General features: G+C 42.6%; 1 protein-coding gene across 7 annotated transcripts in view; it reads right to left on the bottom strand.

Annotated features, from left to right (window-relative positions):
* Positions 1 to 21,906, bottom strand: part of MAP2K5 (mitogen-activated protein kinase kinase 5) — a 134,635-nt gene that overhangs the window by 45,562 nt on the left and 67,167 nt on the right. For 5 of the 7 annotated variants that reach the window (XR_014558036.1, XM_083713179.1, XM_083713178.1 and 2 more), the window contains exons 16-17: positions 20,155 to 20,226; positions 5,712 to 5,741 (exon numbers count right to left, since the gene is read on the bottom strand). Coding sequence is in view for 6 of the 7 variants with exons in the window: in XM_083713179.1 (XP_083569305.1) it covers positions 5,712 to 5,741; positions 20,155 to 20,226 (102 nt within the window). In the remaining variant the exon portion in view is untranslated. The remainder of the gene's footprint in view (positions 1 to 5,711; positions 5,742 to 20,154; positions 20,227 to 21,906) is intronic. The other 2 variants (XM_083713180.1, XM_083713177.1) reach the window with 1 other exon arrangement.

Below are 21,906 nucleotides of genomic sequence, written 5' to 3'. Positions count from 1 at the left end.
ACAGCAACACTTCATCAAACCGTTGGCAAAAGCCAGGCAGGAAAGGGCTGGCAGAAGAAATGGGAAGCAGCCAAGTTTTCAAATCTGGTGACTTGATTAGCCATTATAGAAAAGGGAAAAAACATGTTGGCCCCCAAAGTTGTCCCCTTTTGAACAGAAAGCTCCCACTAAATATCACCTCCATCAGTCTCACCGTTGCAGTTTTGTAATAACCCGCTTGCTAGGTGAACATTTGTTGAAAAGGCATCTTCTCCACTTGCCACTACTGCCTCCTCTTTTTGGGGTTTCCTCTCCCCCTCCTCTCCCCTCCTTATCATACTCCTTATTTGAAACAGATTTTTAACAGATAATCTTGCTCGTTATAACAATATCTCGCTTGCATTTTATTCAAATAATTCTTAAAAACAGCTTTAAAAGCCGTTTGGAATAAACATCAAGCTCACCATCAATCAAAGGCAAAAAAAATTTCTGCTGGCGGTTGTATAAACATCAGATCAACTCACTGATGTCTTCAAGGATTTCAGACTGAACCATAAAAAACTCCATTAACTTCTGACAAAGAATGCAAATTAATCGCAACATGGGGTGAGATGAAATTAAAGGCTCTTTTCTAATCAATGACAAGGCAGGATGAAATATTTACTCCTCTCTCTCTCTTCTCCCTCCCTCCCACCTCCAACGCTTGCCTGTTCAGGGTTGCATTCCTCAAGCCAAGCCCAAACAGAAGGTGAGTGCACAAACTTGGCCACATCAAGAACTGCTTAGATCCTCTCAGCCCTAAAGTAATCTGCTTGAAAGTTGCACAGATTCAACACGCACACGTGCACACACACACACACACTCCAAATCTCAGGTGCGCCCAATTTGTTATTCACACTCTCCTGTGCCAGTGAAAAGGGGTGGGGGTGGGGGAAGAGGAGGAAGAAGGCTGGCACAGACAGATGCACCAGGAACCTGAAATGACAGTTCTGCCCTCCGGAAGCACGATCACTACAGAAAAATCTAGTACAGCCTCCAGGTGAAATGTCTGGTGCTCCATATGGAGCAGAGAAAATTAACAACAAGATGGAAATCTCACAAGCAGCAGGGAGCTGGATTTTTTTGAGGGGGGAGGGGGGAAATGAAATTTAAAGATGAAGAAGGAGAAGTAATAAATTAATGGGGTGTGAAAACATTCAAAGCTTTACAATACCAGGGGCACTATTTGCTCAGATTTTTTTTTTTTTAGAATAGGAGGGGGGAACATCCCCCTTCCAAACTTCAAGTCATTTTGATGTAATTTATTAACAAAGATCTGCAAGTGTATCCAAAAATAGGTAAAAGGGTTTTAGCCAGATCCAGGAGGACTAGTTTAAATACATTTCTCAGAATCTTTCAGGTTTCAAGGGTTGCCTTAAAACACTTTTGCAATGGACTTCTCCTTGCTGGCCCTAACTTGGAACACGAGCAGTGACTACTTGACAGTGGCAACTGTCTGCATTTCTCTGCATTTTTGTACTGTTAAGCACGCCCCTGCCTTCCGTTTAAATCAGGGCAAGCTGAATATCTGGGAGAAGAAACTGTCCTGCACTGTATTTCAGTTAGACAATTCTTTCCACACAGAATCAGAAAATGCCTCCAAATCAGCATTAAGGTATTTAGAACTTTTAAAAGACTCACAAATACACACACATACATCTAAATGCAGTTGTGTGGTTTTTCTTTGGGGGGGGGGGAACTAACTTGGAAGAAGGTATTTTGGTTTAATGTTTGAACTCCTGGAAAAAGTAATTTATTGTCATGGAATGTTTGCTTAAAGTCATGAACTTCACCCCAGTTTTTGTAGATATTTATACATACATCAAGATAAGAACATTCCTTTAAATTATTTCTTTTGATAGAAAATACCTCAGGCTTTGAAAAGGATTTCATGTTTCTAAGAGATTGTACTCTATAGCTTCTTAGAGATTTCTGCCCCCTAAACAGCAAATAAGTGGTTATCATCACAATAGTAAGTTAATAAAAACATTAAGTGAATCAAGAATTTGCTGGATTGATCAAACCCGAGTGTTTGTATGTGTAAACACCTGGTAACAGCAGTGGCTGGTCTAATTATCACAATATTTAAATGTTTTCTCTGCAAATTGACACATTTGCAAGTGAACTGCAAATGAAAAAGACAAATAACATTCACCATTCATCAAAACCAAAGTCCTGAAAGCACTTACAAGCTTCTCATGTGACTTGCATAAGCAGTTGTTTCTCATCTATAAGAATATTGTACATAAGATCAAAAATATTCAGTAGGAAACTCTCACTAGGAAACTATTTTTTATTTTATTTTTTACAAGTCCCCTGTTGAAACCAGCAGGAGCTGTTCCACATTTCGCACAGGCTGTTATGCCTCCAGGTGTTTTGCTTTCAGTGAAGGAAGACAAGATTCCCAATTTACAACGTCCATACTGATCCCAAAATGCCTCTGAGTCCTTCTGCCCCAATCTGGGAGGAACTGAGAAGACAACACATACAAACAATGCAACAAAATATAGCAGAAGGATATATGGCCTGAAAGCATGATGGCCTGAAAAAATGGTGACAAAGAATGGCTGACCTTATAGATAGCCCATAGTGGAATTTCTGCAAAGTCAGGAATTTAAGCAGAGGTGACCAGCATTATTGGTCTGGGGGGCCAATTCTGCTTCTTTGAGTGAAATGTTTCAGTGGCTTACACTAACCCAGAAGGCAGGATTCAAATGATTTGAAGGCAATCTTGGGAGTCAGAAATATATGCTGCTATGTTGAAACAACTATGTTGTTTGTCAGAGGGGGTTAACTCAGGAATTACTTATAATGACTATCAAAATGCATTAGTGGAAGGGTGAAACAGGCAAATATGTTCCATGCTTCCTCCATGATCAACTGATTTTGGTACGTTTTCATGTTAACCACTTTTTGCTATGCACCTGCAACAAATACACTTCTGAACATTCATTCCTCCCCCACAGCTGTTTCTACATATATATTTATTTCTGGAGACTATTTCTGAGAAAGCTGCGCATCTAGCTGACATAATGTGCACAGGAACTTGCTTTCCCCGGGCACCCTCTCTGCGAATTGCTGCACCATGGACTGGGTTTGGGTCCACAGGATCATACTTCATGTTGCTATGGTTAGGAGAGATGTAGCTTTGCTGCACGATTTGCTCCAGGATCAGACCACCACCTGTTTAAATATTTCTCGGCCACCACCAGTTTAAGAAGAAGAACAGATGGTGCATCTGCTGACTCTTTTAAAGTCCATAAAATGGTTAAGAAGAAGTTGGTTTTTTTTTAAAAAAGTAAATAAGTGCTCCTAAACACAAGGAAAAGACAAAATCTCTTTCTATTATTCAATGACCACGGTGGTGAGGCATCTGCATAATCTAACCATGCATAAATTAGAATGTGTTATTTGCATAATAATAGCAAGTTAATAGATGCTTAAAGAGCACAGACCAACACCAGCTTTAAATCAGACATGCCTCCAGGCACTTTGGCCTGTATCAACCAAGACTTTAGGAAAAGTGGGTACAATCCACCAGGGAATGGGGTCCTGCACGTGGATCACTAAAATGACTCAGAGCTGTGTAAGAGATCCCAACTGATTGCGCACAGCCCCCATCCATTTTGATGCAGAATATACAGGTGATGTTGCGGGTGATTTGTACCCCATGTCCATGAAACAAAAAAGCCAAAATAAATAAATAATTAAAAATGAGGAAGAACACTCCAAATAACTCATATTGCTGCATGGACATAATTCTTCAAGGGCAAGGACATAATTCTTCAACACTTTCCCAGGAAGAATAACAGCAGGTCTTCCTCCCACCCCTTGAACTCCTGTCATCCATTTGTCATGACAGGTATTTGCAAAGAAATACAGCCAGAAAGGGACAGCTGACTAGTGTACTGGAGACTTTCTCTTCTTTCGATATTTTTATAGAGTATATTCAACAAGCGCATATGCTATGGGGGGGGGGGGGAACGGTGGCTCACAGCTTCTCAAACAACAGTGCCTTAACAATAGTTTCCAGGGAAGTCAAAGGATATTTCCCGCCTGAGTTCAGGTGTAGCATTATTGGTTTTGACTCAAGTTAAGATAATAGAATTGTAGAGTTAGAAGGGAGGGACCCTGAGGGTCTTCTGGTCCAAGACAAGAGAGGAGATCTTGGTTTGGGGATATAAGAAAGTAGCAGGGTGGTAGGTTCTACCATTTAGTAAGCAACCAAGGCCTGGTTCTTGTTGAAGTGGAAAATCTGAATGCTCTTCTATCCAAAAAAATTCCTCCACATTAAGCAAACAAACTTACATGGAAAGACTAGACCCTTTGTCTTCAACATCTCACAGACATGCTGCTTTCTATGTAAACTGAATAGAAGAGCAGGCACCCCCCCCCCATGTCTGTAGTCTGACATGGTTCAGGATTGACATAGTTTTACCACCCCAATGAGAATAAGGCCTCAGAAGTACTGGCAGGTCAAAAAAGGGTAGGTTCACCAGATTTTTCCAGCACGAAGTGAAAACGTTTTAGACACTCCATGTTGGACATACACAGAGTCATGAATAGCTCAACACATATTGAATCATAGTATCACCAAAGCCCTTTTAAACAAATCAACTTCTGAACAAGGGTTAGTCAGCAAGACGCTGATGGGTTGAATGCTTCAGAAATACACATAGCATGTAGGTATTTGCATTATACTCATACAACATTGCACATCAATAGTCAGACGAGCCTTAGGCACAGGTCTTATGATCTATGTGGAGAAGAGCTCCTATTTCAGATCACTTTGTGACTGCTAAGACATCACCTTTTTTCACTTGAGGCACAGGCAGCAATATGATCACTCTGCTTATTTATCTTATTAGATGTCTTATCAGCCCTTCACCACAAGGTCCTAGAGTGGGTCACCACAATAAAATACACAATAATAAAACTAATATATAACATAATTAATGTAATAATATAATATAATAAAATATAACAGTTACAAGCATAAAACAAGGAATGTGTAAAACCTATTGAAACCAGTTCCAATGCAGATGCAGATGCGGACTGGAGTGAAGACTGCCACTTAAGAAGAGGTTTACACTGAATTTTTTTCTCACATGAATTGCTAATGTGCAGGAACATCTCTACTACCTAAATATCAGAAGGCAATATGACCAGGAGTCTGGCTTTCAGTCACTAGCCTACCTGGCCAGTGTCATTAGCCTAGTTGTTGGGGTTCATCTGGCATCAGTAATTGCCATAGACAATTGCTGGGATTAGTATTGCATTAGCAGCAGTATCCCTTTCCCAACAGCATGTTGCAATTTACTTAAAATAAACTCATACTTTTAAAGATCCCAGCCTCAGTCACCACTTCCCCCAAGCTGTATCAAGTCAGTTTAACCACAGACACCCCACATCTCCCCCCCAAAAAAATTAAGATTTGCATTAAAAAGTTCTAATATTCTGTCCAAACAACACATTGCTGAACTCATTTAATAGCCTCAAATATGTCAAATAAACCTGGAGTTTAAAAACAAAATGAGATCAATGGCAGTTTTGGACAACTCTGCAGATATTACCGTTAGATTTAACAGGGCAGATTTATATGAACCTGGTTGCAAGGCTCACAATTGCTCTCTGCAACTTCATACATAGGAATGAACGCCACAGTGGCAGTCAGTGATAATGAACATTCTTACCTGAGGATACGGGAACCTCCCGAGAGCAAGCTGGGAAAGGAAATAATATTTGTCTAGTTAGAGAGATTTGCATTAGGGGTTGAGGAAAAGGAGGGGGGGAGAGAGAGGAAGAAGAGGGGGAGAATAACTAAAAAAATCAGTACAGTATTGCATGTAAAATGGACAGAGATAGAACAAGGAGACGCTGAAGCAAAAATAACCTCTAAGCATGGAGAACAGCTATATTTAAAACAGACAATCATGCAGAAGAAGAAGTCTGTTAATACATCTGGTGGCCTACCCACCCAACAACCCTGCCCACCTCTGATACCCCCAATCCTAATTTAATGTATTTTGATGAAGAGAAAACAATGTGAAGTGAATAGTATGGAGAAAGCACCCAAGACGCCAGAGTGTGGACGCTGGTCATATTCTCACAATACACTGAAAGCATCATTGGTCCACTTTAACAGCCATGGCTCCCACCTCCCACTCAAAATGAATGATTCCTGTGCACTATAGTTTGTTAAGCGTGCTGGGAATTGTAGCTGTGAGTGGGGGCTCTCTTAACAATTCTCAGTAATGCTAATAAACTGGGCCTCCCAGGATTCTTTGGGGGAAGTCATGACTGTTAAAGTGGGACAACAATGCTTTAAATGTATCGTGTTGATGTGAAGAGTGTCAAGAGTGGAAGCTGTAACTGGGGCCCTTTCTGGTTTTGAAATGCAACCCTCATGAGACCACAGCATCGTGCTCCATGTTAACCAACAAGGAAGGAGTACCAGCCTTTGGGTCCTCCCACTGTAGGTAACATGGATTAAAATCTTCACATCATTCATAAGCCACGGGGAAGAGTTTGTCTTTCTACCATGGCTCTAAGGATTGAAGGGCCCTTAAAGGGTGTCAAAGGGTACCAAATCCAAGAGAAGTGATTGCTCCCTCCCTGTGGGCCACGCAGGCACAGCCCAGTTCCGTGGGGTTCTTTCAGAGGCCACATGCTGCCACTCAAAAAGGATGCACAAGGCCTAGAGCAGCTCATACAGCTCCTCTGCCCAGGCCTCACCATTCCAAGCCAGGGTGGTTTTGACTCCTCATTTCTCACAACAAAATACTTCACTGATGCTCTTCCACAGATGCTCACTGGGTTTGTGTAGAGCAGCAGTTAGGGTGTTGGATGTGGGAAAGCACACACAGTTCATTAGATGGCTTTGGCAAAGCCACTCTTTTTCTAGACTGCCTTAAAGGGTTGTTTTAAAAGAGGAAGCATGCTACGTTGCATTCTGCACTGATCCTTTGGATACATGGCGAGTAAGAATTCAAAACCAGCACCCTCACAAAAATGATATTTTTGGTCTAAAACTTGCTTGCCAGAAGCGTGAACATGCCTGCACACAAAATGCAGTTCAACATCCAGCACAACAGCAAGACCCTTAAATGTTATGCAAATTAATACAAAAGAGGCATGCTTATACAAATTAAGCACATTTATGCAAATATAATTTATTTTGAATACAGAATTGGGTTTCATCAGTATAGAAATTGTAATTTTTGCATATAGAATGCAAACAAGTCTTGACTATAATTTATTTATTTTAAACACAAGCCCCTCTGTTGGGATTTGCTTCAACGGTGAAGAGGGAGCAGCACCCAAGCAGCAAGAAACCCAATTCAAGAACCATTGTTCTACTGGGCTAAGCAGAGTCCTCCCCCCTCTCCAAGATTGTCAAGGTATTATAAATTAAGAAACTCACAAAAGAGCCTGTAATCTTCCCCGAAATAGCCTGCAGATATGTCACTGTACTAAATGTGTTTCAGATTTAATGAAGCTTTAATGTCCTTTTTAATTTTGCCTGTTTCAGTATCACCAGGGGTCGAGCAAGGCAATCAGCACTCAAGAGGATGGTTTGGTTTAAAACTAGGAAAAAACTCATTTGCTTATGAGTTGCACTGTATTTTCTTAATTAAATTTACTGAGTAAAATGGTTTTAAGTTCAACCAACCAATGACCTCTGTATGTAGATTTAGATTTATAAATAGGCCAACAGCTAAAGCATAGAAGCCAAAAACACACACAAAACAAAACCCAACCATGAAAACAAACAGATTAGGGCTTTGCCAACAGGAGAATTGCCTCCATACAACAGAAGCCATTTGGACATAAAATGATATATAATCCCGAGAGGAAAATTGAAAAGATAAAAGCACACAACTTAAGACAGTCAATCAGAAAAGTCAACCCGTTCCATCGCAGTTTTGGAAACATATTCCCATTAGCCCTCTTAGCTTTTGAATCCTCCTGGCTTGACAAGTTAATAGATCGGTGCCTCAACACAGTGGAACCCTCCTTATTTGAATCTCGATTATCCAACACGCTTGCTTATTTAAATTCATCGCCTACTACATTTTCATCCAAAATGTCACTTCTGAACACACTGGCTTCCCATAGCTCCTCCTTGCAGCAGCCACGTGCTCAAGATGGTCCTATGAAGATGTCTAGACTGCACATTCTGTGGATTATGCAGAAAAGTAAAGGACACATTTGACAAAATGCCAAGCATTCCCTGCAAAGGAGAAACAAAACCAAGCCCCGCCTTAGTAATTTTATTCCTGAAATGCAAGAACCCTGAGCATGCTGAGCTCAGACAAATCTTGGAGTTATGGAAAGCAGACAGTGACCAAGTGAGCTCTGTAGATGCAAGTTCATTTCTAACAACCCTAAAACATATGCAATGGGTAGGAGATTAAATTTTGCCATTCTCAAGCTGCTACACCACAGTATCTGATCCACTGCAACGTCACAGTGGCTCTGAGGTACCACTCCTGTGCAGTTCCAGCATCCTCTCCAACGTACCAGGAGATCCACCTCTTAACAGTGTGATCAGCTTCCTTGTCACCCGCATCACCCAAATATGACCACCCCATAGCCATCGCTTATGCAGCTGGGGCTGCCCTGACTATCTTGAAAAGGAGATATGCTCAGTAGTGGAGCATGTGATTTGCATGCATAAGGCCCCAGATTCAACCACTTGCACTCACTGTTGGGTGGCAGGGCTGGAAAAGATCTCTCTCAGCCTAACTCCTTGGAGAGCCAACACCAGTGGGAACAGACAGCACTGGGCTGATTCTGTATAAGGCAGCTTCTAAGATTCAAATGTATCTCTAAATCAGGGCATGATGCCTCAGTGACTTGCTAGGAGAACTGAATGACAAAGATAAGTGTGAAGTTATTTGTTATGTCCATGATTAAGAATAGTGAAAGGAGGTAACACTAAAAGCTTTAACATACACAGAATAGTATAAACCAAGGATGGGGCACCTGTCCCACAGCCAGCCCAGTAGCTGTTGGACTCTAACCCTCACCAGTCCCAGGCAACATAGCCAATGGTCACAGATGATAGGATTGTAGTCCAACAACAGATGGAAGGCCGCAGATCCCACAACCCTGGTATAATGGGTGCTTTTGAATTATGGTGCTGGAGGAGACTCTTGAGAGTCCCGTGGACTGCAAGAAGATAAAACTTCTCCATTCTTAAGGAAATCAGCCCTGAGTGCTCACTGGAAGGACAGATCGTTAAGCTGAGGCTCCAGTACTTTGGCCACCTTATGAGAAGAGAAGACTCCCTGTAAAAGACCCTGATGTTGGGAAAGATTGAGGGCACAAGGAGAAGGGGACGACAAAGGACAAGATGGTTGGACAGCGTTCTTGAAGATACAAATGTGAGTTTGACCAAACTGCGGGAGGCAGTGAAAGACAGGAGGGCCTGGAGTGCTCTGGTCCATGGGGTCACGAAGAGTTGGACACGACTAAACGACTGAACAACATGCTGCTTTTCAGTGGTGACTTCCTATTTACACAACCCCTGGTGAGGTGTATCTGCATCCATCAGTACTGAATTTTACAAAGAACTTGAAAACATTCTTCTTTACCCAGGCATGTGATGTCTGAAGGATATTGTTCCTGGCAACCCTGAGATCACTGGATGAGATCATGTTTTAACTGGTTTTTGACTGTTTTAATGTAACTGCTTTTAGAATGCTTTTTTTAAAAAAGAATGTTTTTTACTGTGAATGTGTATGTTTCCCTGGATTTCTTCAGGAGGAGGGGTCAAATCAGAATACACATCTTTCCATCCTACCATGAAACTTTCAACATACCTTCAGTTATAGTGACCTTCCAAGGTGCATTCGGCTGCTGGGGGAAGGCACAGACTGAGGGGCACTTAGAGGAACACATGCAACAGCAGTTCATTGTTAGAGAACACTTTGCATTTCATGAAGAGCTAAATTCAATCTCCAGCATCCTAGGGAAGCATGGCTGAGAAAGACGTGCCTCAGCTTGACACTCTGGAGAGGTGTGGCTGCTGAAGGAGACAATGCTGAACTGGATGGACCAATGATCTGATGCAATATAAGGCAGCTTCATACATTCATATACAAGCAAGCCGGCTGTCAACGTTTTTTCAGAGGTCTGAGAGCCTCACTTGCCTCTGGTCTACTGGCAGCAAGAGGTACGCCAAGGTGGTCTTGTTGCAATTCCACCTTTGACTAGATCTGGGTGGCAATATACTCATTAAATCCCAGCTTAACATCCCTCAAATGGTGAGTTCAAGATTCACTGCAGGCTTGAGTCCTGACACTAATGTAAGCAGAAAGCCACTGAGGCAAGGGCATGCTGAATATTATTTTTAAGGACAATGATGCTATAAAGTCTCCTGCCCACCCTTCTTTAAATTACTCTGTGCAACTTGCAAGTTTGTTTGGCTTTTTAATTTACAGTTATACTGAAGAGCACAGGATGGCTTTATTTAGTTGCATTCCATGTTTCTCAGCATAACTGCAAATTGAAAATAAGCACTTACGATACTGCTTGTGATCGAGCTAAAGAAGAACTTTATAGTCTGAAATGTTCTAAAATTTGTTCTTAATTACTTTGTGCACATTTTACACAATTAAATTTCCATCTCAAGATTTTGCATTTAGATTGTGCACTGCAGTTAAACCCTCAATTTAGAGGAAAGCAGCCGACAGTTTGGAACATTCAGACATTGGAAACTTTTTTAAAAAAACAACAACAGACCAAACAAACCCAGACATAACAACTGGATTACCTGAAACTCACATGGTAAGATTTCATTTCCGAGACCAATTTGTAGATTTCTAGATTCAAGGTTTAAAATCGCTTTAACATTCCACTGACAAAGACCCTGATAAATATTAAATACTGCAAGAAGAAGCCCTATCGTTTTTCCTTCCTACCTATACCAATTCCACTGTCCTCTTATTGCTCAGTTTAAAAAAGAATCCAGGAGGATATAACCGCAATTTACTCATGTTAAAGTGCTTTGGAGGTTAAATTGGCAACAAAGAACAAGAGACGCAAACCACCTTGAAATAGGGTTTCAATTAAATGAGAAGGATTTAGTAACACAGGTCCAAAAGAAAAAAAGGGGGGAGAGTTACAAATTAATTTAATCTTCTGCCTATAGTTCGCAGCTGCACTCCAAAGTGTCTGGGGCTTAGAAACAAAGCAAGGCAAGGCCACTGAGCGGAGGAAGCTTCCATTTTTAATGTACAAGACCATTAGCTGATAACTTGTGGAATGTGCGACCCCTGCAGAGGGCCATGAGCCCGAGTAACAGAGACAGATGAAATGACACGTCTGTTGGAGGCTGCACCTAGGCTAGGGAGAAAGGCCACCAGACCAAGCAAGAAACATGCCCTCTGGGACCTCCAGACAAAAGAGATTAAACCCCAAGTTTAATTCACTTTCACTAAAGCCTTATAAATCAAAAAGAATCACCCAGTGCTGCTAAATTCTGCATACACTCACCCAATTACTTTAGGTACGGATGCTCCATTTTTGAAAAGGCTGTTCCTGATGTAAAGCCTGGGATCTACCCGAGATGAGAGACCTCCAGCTTCAAGTTTGGCTGGCAAGTTGAAATCAATGTATTTAATTCAAGTCCTGGAGAGGAACTCTTGGTGCCTGGAGGCTGAGGCTTTGGTGCTCTGCATAGCCCACTCCCCCAGTAGTTCTCCAGTTGTTTTGGACTCCAATTCCCATTAGCGCCAATCTCAATGGCCAAAGGTCAGCAATGATGAGATGTATAGTCCATAAACATCTGGAGAGCCACAGAACAACGTAAGAAGAGATCTTCTGGATTAGCTCAAAGGCCAATCTAAACCAGCTCCCTGTTCTTGAGGGGCTGCACTTCTCACAGTCTTTTGTAGTGTTCATGTTTAGTTCTGCTTCTACTTCCCTCCCCTTTGTCTACCCGCCCCTGAGTCGTATTTGAGATTGTAAGCAACCTGGAGCAGAAAGCCATCCTCTAGCACTCTGCCTAGTGCCAGGCACACTGACGGTGCTGTAGAAATAATAAATGATGTGGAAATGCAAAGAAATGGAATTGCAAGGAGCAGGGTCCTGCTGGCAAATCAGACACAGTCCTGCTCAGAGCCAACCTGCCCATGAGGCGGGCTGAGGCAGCTGCATCACCAAGTGGAACACCAAGAGGTGACACCCCTTCTGCCCCTGGCTGAGAAGTGGTGGCAGCAGTGGCTTTTGCCAAGATCTTGTGAGCTCTCACCAGAACCTGCTGCTGTCACAGCCACTTTTGCAGGGGCTGCCACAAGACTCAGGTAAGGGAGGCTTTGGAGGTGCAGAGGTGACGAAACAGGACGCGCCAGCCCAGTTCTGCTCCTCCCCAACTCTCCCAGCTTCTCTTATTGGGGGAGAGTGTGAAGGGAGAAGGGGCTTGAGCTCCCAGCCTGCTGCAGATTTGGCAGGATAGGACTGCCAAGAGCAGGGTGCTAGTCTCTTTGTACGCTGGTTTGCCTTAGGCACTTCTGTAACAAAAAAAGGAGCTTGAGTAGCAATAAAGATGGCTAATTAGTGGAGTTTCAGAATCCGAGTTTTGTTTAGAGATGGATTTGTAGGAAGACCACATACATATTTCTTTCACTGCTCGTACACCTCTCTGTTCACATAATTGCGTTATTTATTTCCTCAGCACAAAGCCTGCCTACTGTCGCCGAGCAATGAATGCCGGAAAAGAAATGATGCATTGAGGTCTCAACCTGGGCAAACTTTACCTAAACTTACACTTTATTGCAGCTTAGTTCACAATCTTCCCCTAATATAGGGTTACCTCCCAGTGCAGCAAACGGATAAATCATTCTGGAATATTACTCTGGCTAAGTTTCACTGTGACTGGAGCATATGCGCTTCCAAGCCTCGGAAGCAGAGGCCCATAAAATACACTAATTACTAGAAGTTATGGTCACTGGGTGATTGATAGCACTCTGCAAGGCAACTTCTTCGTTCCCAGCTTTGCTGATGGGCCTCACCCGCCACGGAGGAGGCAATTATTAATTCATGACCCAGGCCTTGGGCAGTGGAACCTTTACTTCCAATTCTACCCCCACAAAAACCACCACAAATGCTGGACATCAGCTTTCGTTGTGACAATAGAGAAGTTGCTTTCAACAGACAACCTTTGTTTGGCAAAAATCACAAGGGAAGAACTAGAACGGTCTGTCTCTTACACACACACACACACACACACACACACACACGCCACTGATTACAAAATTCAATTGGTCCATATGCATCAGCCTGTCTCCCAGTGTGCACATCTCCAAGACCAGTGTACATGGAACCAGTGGAAACTACAGTTCTATAGTCACCTGAATGTTTTAAAAGGGCTGGTTTTCAGCTGCCAAATCCTACATGACTTGACCCCTACATAGCTCAACAGCTTCCCCTCCACCTCTACAGAGTCTCCATGGTCAACCAAGAGCGCCCTCTTTAGCCTACCATCTGTGTGGCAAGCCTAGATAAAGGCAAACAGAGAAGCTAGCTCTGCAATATTCTTCCTCTTGAGATTCACGAGTAACCGAGCAATGTAAAACTTCTCATGACAACAGTTACAGAGCCATGTAAATGCCAAACAACTTTTATGTTTAAATTTAGAGAGTTTTATAATATTTTATGTTGGATTTGTTTATTTTTTAACCAGTCAACAAACCATCACAGAGCAAGAGTTTAACAAAAGGTAAGACAACAATTCAGTAAAATTTACACACTCAGTATGCATGAACAAAACTTGCAAGTCTGCATCTCCCTAGCAAGGCGCAGAATTCAACCTTAAAATTTTCCCTAACTTCAATTACTACAGACAAAGAACACACAAGCTACATGTCTATCATGTCCACTTCTAATATCTAAAAGCTTTACTCATCTGCAACTGTCTCCATCTCAATTTTTTTGAAACAGAGCTCCCCCCCCCCCAATTCTTTATGCATACTTCAGAGAAGTCTAATTTTGCCACTAAGGATGAGAAAAACTACTTCCAGAAGTAGCTGCTCATTTCCTCTAAGATTTTCTTAAGAGGACACCAAGGTTCACTGAAGATAATTTTTAATCAATAGTTTAATGTCATTTTATATGCCACCGTTTGCATTGTTATTGTAGCCCAGGGTTGGCCAACTTGGTGCCCTCTAGATGTTCTGGACTATGACTCCCAACAGCCCCACTCAGCATGACAAGTGATCAAAGAGGATGGGAGTTGTAGTCCAAAACACCTGGAGGGCACCATGCTGGCTACCCCTGCTGCGGGCAGTTCACCTCTAGATGAAGAAACTAGATTTCCAGGCTGGGGAGGCATGATCAATGGTGGTAAAAAGCAAAGCAAACAAGCAAACAACAATACCCAATAAAGACCAAAAAGCTAGCTTGTGTATCCAGAAATAGTCCAAAGGAACAACAGGGGGCCACCTGCATGAACTCAATAAGTAAGAGATATGCCCTTCAATAATTCAAAGTAATACAAAACAATTGACTGTAAAAGAGAAAGAAATGATGTTTTCTTTTCTTTGCCAGCTGTCAGATCAGCTCAGAACGTCATACGGGGAAAGTACCAGCTCTACAAAACAAGCTCCTCCACTGTTAGCAGCCTAAACAGAAAGGCACAGTCCATTCTGCTTCCAGCAGAGCTTGTGTTCATTCTTACCTAACACATGCAAAATCTGGCATCAAAACAAAGTTCCCATTCAGAAGACACTATTTCTCTCTCAAGAAACAGGTTCTGGAGATTGTAATATCACTTCTGGAGAAGATACCCTTTGAGTGCCTTTGCCTATCAAGGTGGTTTTGTGGACGTGCATAGTATTAATTCGGAAATCGGACAGTCAGAACTGGAGTCAGCAGCAACTGCATATGGATGAGAAAGGAGTTGGGGTCAGGGAGAGAAGGTCCTGGAAGGATAATAAAAGACTCAGAGGCTCTGGAGATCTGTTTGAGCAGCTCTGTGGGTTGGACGTAGACTAGCTTTTGGCAATCCAGTGCCCTCCAGATGTTTAAACCTACAACTCCCATCTGCTTCAGCAAGCAAATCTGTGTTGGCTGGGGCTGATCGGAGTTGTCGTCCAAAACGTCCAGAGGGCACCAGGTCGGCAAAGGCTGATGTGAACTAAGAGATTTCTCTTGAGGCACAAGGCACCAACAGCTTATATTATTAATATATATTTTTAAAGCTGTAACTCAATTGTTTTGGTCTGCTTGTTACCATAATGGAGTGACTTGCAGCCATCAAATCACTATCTGGTTCCTTGGATAGTTGGTTATAAAATAGTGTTTGGTTTAAAAAAAAAAAAGTCTAAGGAAGGTTGGAAATGTGGCATGGAAAATAGTTAAAGCAATTTAAAACAAATCATACCGTAGGTACTGAAATGTGCCCAGATCCATCTAATGTGTTCAATTAACAACTACTTAAAATCTTCAAAGAAAGAATGGGGAAATAATGCCACTCTAAATGGGATTAGTTAATACTGACCTTCTATCTTGCAGAAGCAGACACAGAATTAAAAGGGGAGTGACAAGAAAGCTTGAATTTCCAGCAGTGAACTGAAAGCAAACACTGGCCATGACTTTCTATGGAAGCAGATAGGACCACATCTCTACAGTGCAAGCTCCCTTTGCCTGGCACTGGAAATCTGAAAGGTGGGCATAACCAGTACCGGATTTACGTATAAGCTAAACAAGCTATAGCTTAGGGCCCATTCTCTTGAGGCCCCCCAAAAAAATTAAAGGGGGGAAAATGGATGTACATTTCCAAATTATAAGATAAAAAACAAATAAAATGGTTTTAGATAACTATTAGGTCCATAAATTACCATATAGCATATATTCAACACAAAAAACAGTGACATATTGTTGTTGGCAAAGGATAGCTGGACATATAAAGGGCCCCATTACCTTCAGTAGTTTAGGGCCTCATCAAACCTAAATCCGGCCCTGGGCATAATGAATCTAGCAGCAAGTGTGATGCACATTGGGACCAGGGCCCTGCGACAAAGTAGCAGGACCAAGGACCATACAAAGTTGCCTTATACCGAATCAGACCAATTGGCCCATCTAGCTCAGTAAGGCCTATACCAGTGTTTCCCAAACTTGGGTCTCCAGCTGTTTTTGGACTGCAACTCCCATCACCCCTAGCTAGCAAGATCAGTGGTCAGGGATGATGGGAATTGTAGTCCAAAAACAACTGGAGACCCAAGTTTGGGAATGACCTACACTAATGGTCAGTGGCTCTCCAGGGGTCGGGAAGGAATATTTCCCAGTGTTACCTGGAAACTGAATATGGGACCTTCTGCATGCAAAACATGTGATCTACCACTGCAATACTGAGGGTTGCATTGTTTTAAGACATGGAGAGCCAGTGATGGACACAAAGGCATTCCTAGGTTACACTGTTATTGATAACAATGCTGAAGATAACTAATAATAATGATTTGTATAACACTTTTCCGTGTGAGACCATCAGTTGTTTTGTCACCCTGCGCCTGCATGGGATGTACTAGAAAAATGCCACTTTCTGGTGACCAGACAGAAATGTCAACATGGGGAAGAAGCTCAAACAAAACACCCTTAACAATCGTTGCAAAAAGCTCTGGGGAGGTTTTACAACACAGAGGAGACAACAGTGGCCCCAGCACAATATTACAGGACTCATAACTAGGTCCCAAGAGATGCCTCATGCCTCGCTCGTTGCTGTCCAATTTATCTTTTTTAATAGTAGCAGGAAAGGGGGAAAACCCACCAATCCTCATGCTTCAGTTTTCGAAGCAAGAACATTTCAAGAAAGGCCAGCCACTTCCACCAAAACATTTCCCATGGAGATAAAGCAGCCTTCCCCAAACTAACGTTAAGGGTATAAGAAAAGTCTAGCTGGAGCAGACTGGTGTCTGGCATTCTGTTCCTTCAGTGGCTACCCAGATGCCCCAGGAAGAACCTGAGTGCAAAAAAGCTCTCCCCACTTCTGCTCCCCAGCAACAGGCATTCAGAGGGATGTTGCTTCTGATAGCAAAGACAGTACACAGCCATCGTAGCTAGTAATAGTAGTAGGATTTATTGGGAAATAAATTGTGAAAGGCTTAATTTTCAACCTGTACTGGGCCAGGACTTGCATCTCCATGGAATTAACACCCTCCAAACCAGAAGTCCCCCTACTGTGGGCTTGTCAGAGTGAACTGTAGCTTAAGGAGGCTTGATCATATGATGCTGCCTAATACCAAGTCAAACAACTGGTCCATTCAGCCATGTACCATTTACTCAGCCTGGCAGCAGCTTTCCAAAGGCTATTACAAACAATGTTTCTTCCCAGTCCTAGCAATGCCAGCAACTGAACCTGGGACCATTGACAAGCAAAGCACATGCTCTACCACTGAACTATAGCTTTCTCATGTATCTACATCTGTAATGTAACACATTCTAAGCTTCCTTCTCTCTTCCACTGATTTTCTCAGATATTCTCTGGGTCAAAACCTGCAGAAGGCCTATTTGCCGTTTACTGTTTACTACCCCCTCCTCTTCAAAATTAAGTAGATTTAAGATACAATTGCGTCCTGTAACCTTTTTTCCTTCAAAATGGAAGCAACCCAGTTACACACACTTTTTAAAAAGTGAGAATGTAAACATGAAGGGTAGTTTAGGGTACACAATACTGAACAAAATGGATAAATAGTCTGACTTGGTAGCAGGCAGATGCACACATTTTGCTCCAAGCTTAGAAGACTAAAATAAATTTCAGGTTGACAACAGAGTTCAAGCAGGCTCTGAAGCATTACTGCACTGCTGTCAGGCTGGGCTCTTTCCCCCTACACAACGATGCAAAGAGTAGCCTTTTTTTAGGGTCTGTTAGGAGTGAGCAGAATGCAATAGCTGTTCAGAACAAATGGCCTTACATGTCTCAATTCTCTTTTTATTACCCTACCATATGACTAATGAATCTACAGTATAGAAGTAGCCTATTGTCATCCAGAAGAATATCAGCTACCCTCTATCTGGGGCCCTCCAGATGTTTTGGACTACAACTCCCATTAGCCTCAAGCAGCACAGCCATTGGGAGTTGCGGTCCAAACATTTGCAGGACCCCAGGTGGGGGAAGGTTGGTATAGATTGTTGCCCAGACTAGGACCAGCAGTTTTCCTGGTTACCCCAGAAACTTTCAATATTAGATCTCAGCCCTGACACACATGAAGCAATTGTTCAGAAGAGAGTGCACCTGCTTTCACAGAATGCCTCAATCTCATGACTCAACCCACTGGATGCATGTGGGATCAAGGACTCTGACACATTTCTAAGCTCTGGCATCTTTTCTTTTTCTGAATAAAAGAAGTGCAGAGAAAACCTCTTTAGCTTTATTACCCAAGGGATCTAAGGAACACACTAGCTCAATGACACAAAGTCTGGCTCAAAAGGGATGTTTGGAAATTCCAACATAAACTCCAGCTGTCCTCTCCAAATGCTCCCTGGTCCATCCCAGTGTCAACAGAGAGTGTGACTTTAATGGCAATGACCTTGCATGGCTTCCTGGAGCATCACCTTCACCTTTCTAAAGCCATTTTCCCTCGCTCTCCTCATTTAACACATCACTCAAACCACTTCAATAAAACAACGATCATGTTGAGGAGAGGTCTCCGAGGAGCAGATGACACACCAATTAACAAAGCACACAGAGACAAATTGTTCCATGCTTCTGACTCAGGAGAGAAAAGCAAGCAGAAGGCGAAGAAGAGGAAAGGAAGTTTGTTCAAGAAGAGGCAATAAGCAGACCCTCCCTGTGCAAAGAGATGGCACTACCCAGGCCCAGGGCTCTTTGCACAAACTCTCTGGTATTAAGTTTAACTATCCCCGCTATAGGACTCAAACATTTAGTTGTGGGGGGAGCAGATTACTTATCTGAAGTCATCATGCCGTGTTAGCAACAGGAAGCAGAAAGGGGGCCTCCAATTTTATCATAATAACTATGTGTGGTATGTCAAGATGAGAAATGAGCTTAACACATGAGATGGAGGTTCAGGTCAAGCCAAAGCCATAGGACAGGTTTTGTAACATTCTGAATTATCCACATTATAATTGTGGTTGCAGCTAAGAGTAGATTACCACCCAGGTCATAAAGCATATTAATGATGGCCAGGATATATACAAATTTTACTCATCATGCCAAAAAAACTTCAGATGAACACTCTTAACTGCAACAGCAATACCTCAAAATGTTACAGAAACCTGGCCGATGTCTTTGGCCTGACCAAGCTAGCCATGAGTTGAGCACCCATTTCCTGCACCCTCCAGTTATCTGGCAAAGGGGTGGTCCATTTCACTTACCTGCAAAGCATGCCCAACCTAACATTTGGCAACCCAAGTTGCAGGCATGGAACAACAATAGAGGCAGAACTGAAATTGAAGTTCATTCTATGGGCTAGATTCAACTAAGATGTTGTACTGGTGCAATGGGGCTCCTCTTGCACTCCCTCAAAAAAACCACCCCACTGCTTCCTGCGCATAACAGTGCAGGGAGAGGATGGGGAAAACAGTCCCCTCTGGCAAGCAGAAAAGCTTGTGTTGATAGAACAATGGCTTTAGCACAACACTGAATCCCACCCATAGGCTATAAGATGATGTAGCCAGTATGGGGTCTTTCCAACCTCGAGATAAAAACCTCAAGAGAAACTTCTTTCTGAAGAACAAATCCTTTCTAAATAAAACATAGAGACTAAACAATGGTTGTTTAATACTATTCAACATGCACAAGGATGCTCCAAAGTGCAGTCACTTTGTAATCTTAATCCCAGTTCACAGGTTTACAAATCCCTCAGAAAGAATAGCCCTATACTCCCATTAGCTTCCCAAACGGTGTGTGAGCTGGGCTATCCATGCTGATGCCTGGTCCTCTAGTAGCCCCCATTCCACAGGATGCCTCTCCCTCAAAAGAAGGGAGGGAGGGAGTGATCGTCTGTGGCTTGGGCATCAACATGGATTACTTGGCTCACACGTTATTTCCCCCATGCAAAATTTTCATATGCAGGATCTCTTTAAAAACACCTAAACCTGCATGAATCAGGAATCAAAACCCAACTGTGTTCTTTTTATATAGTTGAAAAACAAACATATAAAGGCACCTACCTCCATGAAGGAAATCCCTAGGCTCCAAACATCAGAATGAATCCCATACTGCTCTCCTGAAATGCGTTCTGGCTGTTAAAAGCAAATGGGGAGAGATAACTGAACCTAATGAAATGTCAAGAAATAAAAACACAATCTTAATTAGAGAAGGAAAATGAAAACTCAGATGCTAAAATTTTGATAAAAATGTTTGAAAGCATGTACTCTGCTGAATTTATTTCAACAGCAAAAGCAGACTTTAAGGACTTTTCTCTTCACTCTCCTAATTGGGACCCATAAGATAAGCTCTCATGTAGGTTATGTTGGCAGGAGAGGGAACAACAATCCTAGCTGCACAGAGTATGAGTGGCAACTTTAGAAGGCAATTGTATCACAAGGATACAATGAGACATGGAAGGGACTAAAGAGGTGAAACTGGAAACGTTTGGGCAAGCAGCACAACTGGCAGAGAGTGGAATGGTGAGAAGCCAAAAGTTGCTTGGGGTTTGAGGGACAGCACTCTTTTTCAGAATGGAGCTGAGAAGGAAGCAAGCATGAAACATGAGGCCAGCTTGACTGGGGTGGGTTGTCAGAGCAGCAAAGTGTTGGTGGGGCATTTAGAATTGGAAACCAGGAGCCAATGGGTTGGCAGGGAGTACACCACGCGACCCAATTACTGCCCCAAAGGCAGTATGCCAGCCTCAGTTGTATGTAGCTTTGCCAAGCATGGCCAAACTGCACTGTGCACTCTTGTGACATACAATACTGGATGGAGTTACAGTATCACGTGTAGCCTCACCTATTCAGGGCTAGTATTCCTTGTGTTTCTGACTGCTCTTATACAGCAACAGGACCACCATTCTCTCATTGCAACTGAGCAACCAAAATGTCACCGAGGAGGCCGACCTTTCCAACTGGAATACCCCTAAAAATGCTACCACAGGGCAACTTCCTGGGAGTGCCCTAAGAGCAGCCCCCACTATATGGACCCTTCAATAATACTTATTTCTATTTCTATCCCAGAGTCTCTGTTAAGTTAGAATAAATGTACCCTTATAGACAACAAAGCAATCAAAATAAAATTAGATGCCATAAACTACTCAGGTCATCACTTTCCCAACAATGCTCACATATGCATCTCTATTTTCATGTCGTCTGTCTTAAGCAAGTTACTAGCATATCTGTATGAATGTGTGAAGCAAGCAAGGAGGGTGTCCACAGAAAACCAGCTCTTGTTTAACTGTTCCCAAGCTAATGCACATTGCAACCTGCAAATAAAAGAGGTTCAGCTCACACCAATTAGTGGCAAGTTTAATACCGCTCGAGACAGCAAGGAACGCAAAATAGCCAGCCAGCTCTTTTACTCAAAAGCTGTGCTCTAAGTATTGCCAAGGTCAAGTACAGTGTGAAATGCAACAATAAAAAGACTCGACAAGACTCTCTTTCCCACTGTGCTGTTAATGCACCTGTCTAGTTCAGGCACCTTGCACAACTCCTTTCCCCCTCCACTCTATAATAACCCAGAAGCCTTTAGAGAAAACAAACGCACCCAAATTAGTGCCAGTCGAACGTGCTTCCTCTCAGCTGCTAATCCCAGGTCAGGAGCTTTTAGCGCCAAGTAAACGTTAAGTAAAAAACACAGACACAATGGCCTAAATGGTCTTTAAGACTCAGCCTTCTAGACAGTACAGAGAGCAGAATCCTCCCAGAAGCAAAGCACATGTAGAGAACAGACCATAGCACTTCTGAGCTGAGTCCCTATGAACAAAGGCA

This window comes from Podarcis gaigeae (genome assembly GCF_964106915.1).
Source record: "Podarcis gaigeae genome assembly, chromosome: 14".
NCBI lineage: Eukaryota > Metazoa > Chordata > Lepidosauria > Squamata > Lacertidae > Podarcis > Podarcis gaigeae.
Note: the sequence above shows the minus strand (reverse complement) of the source record. Positions and strands in the feature narration are given on the sequence as shown.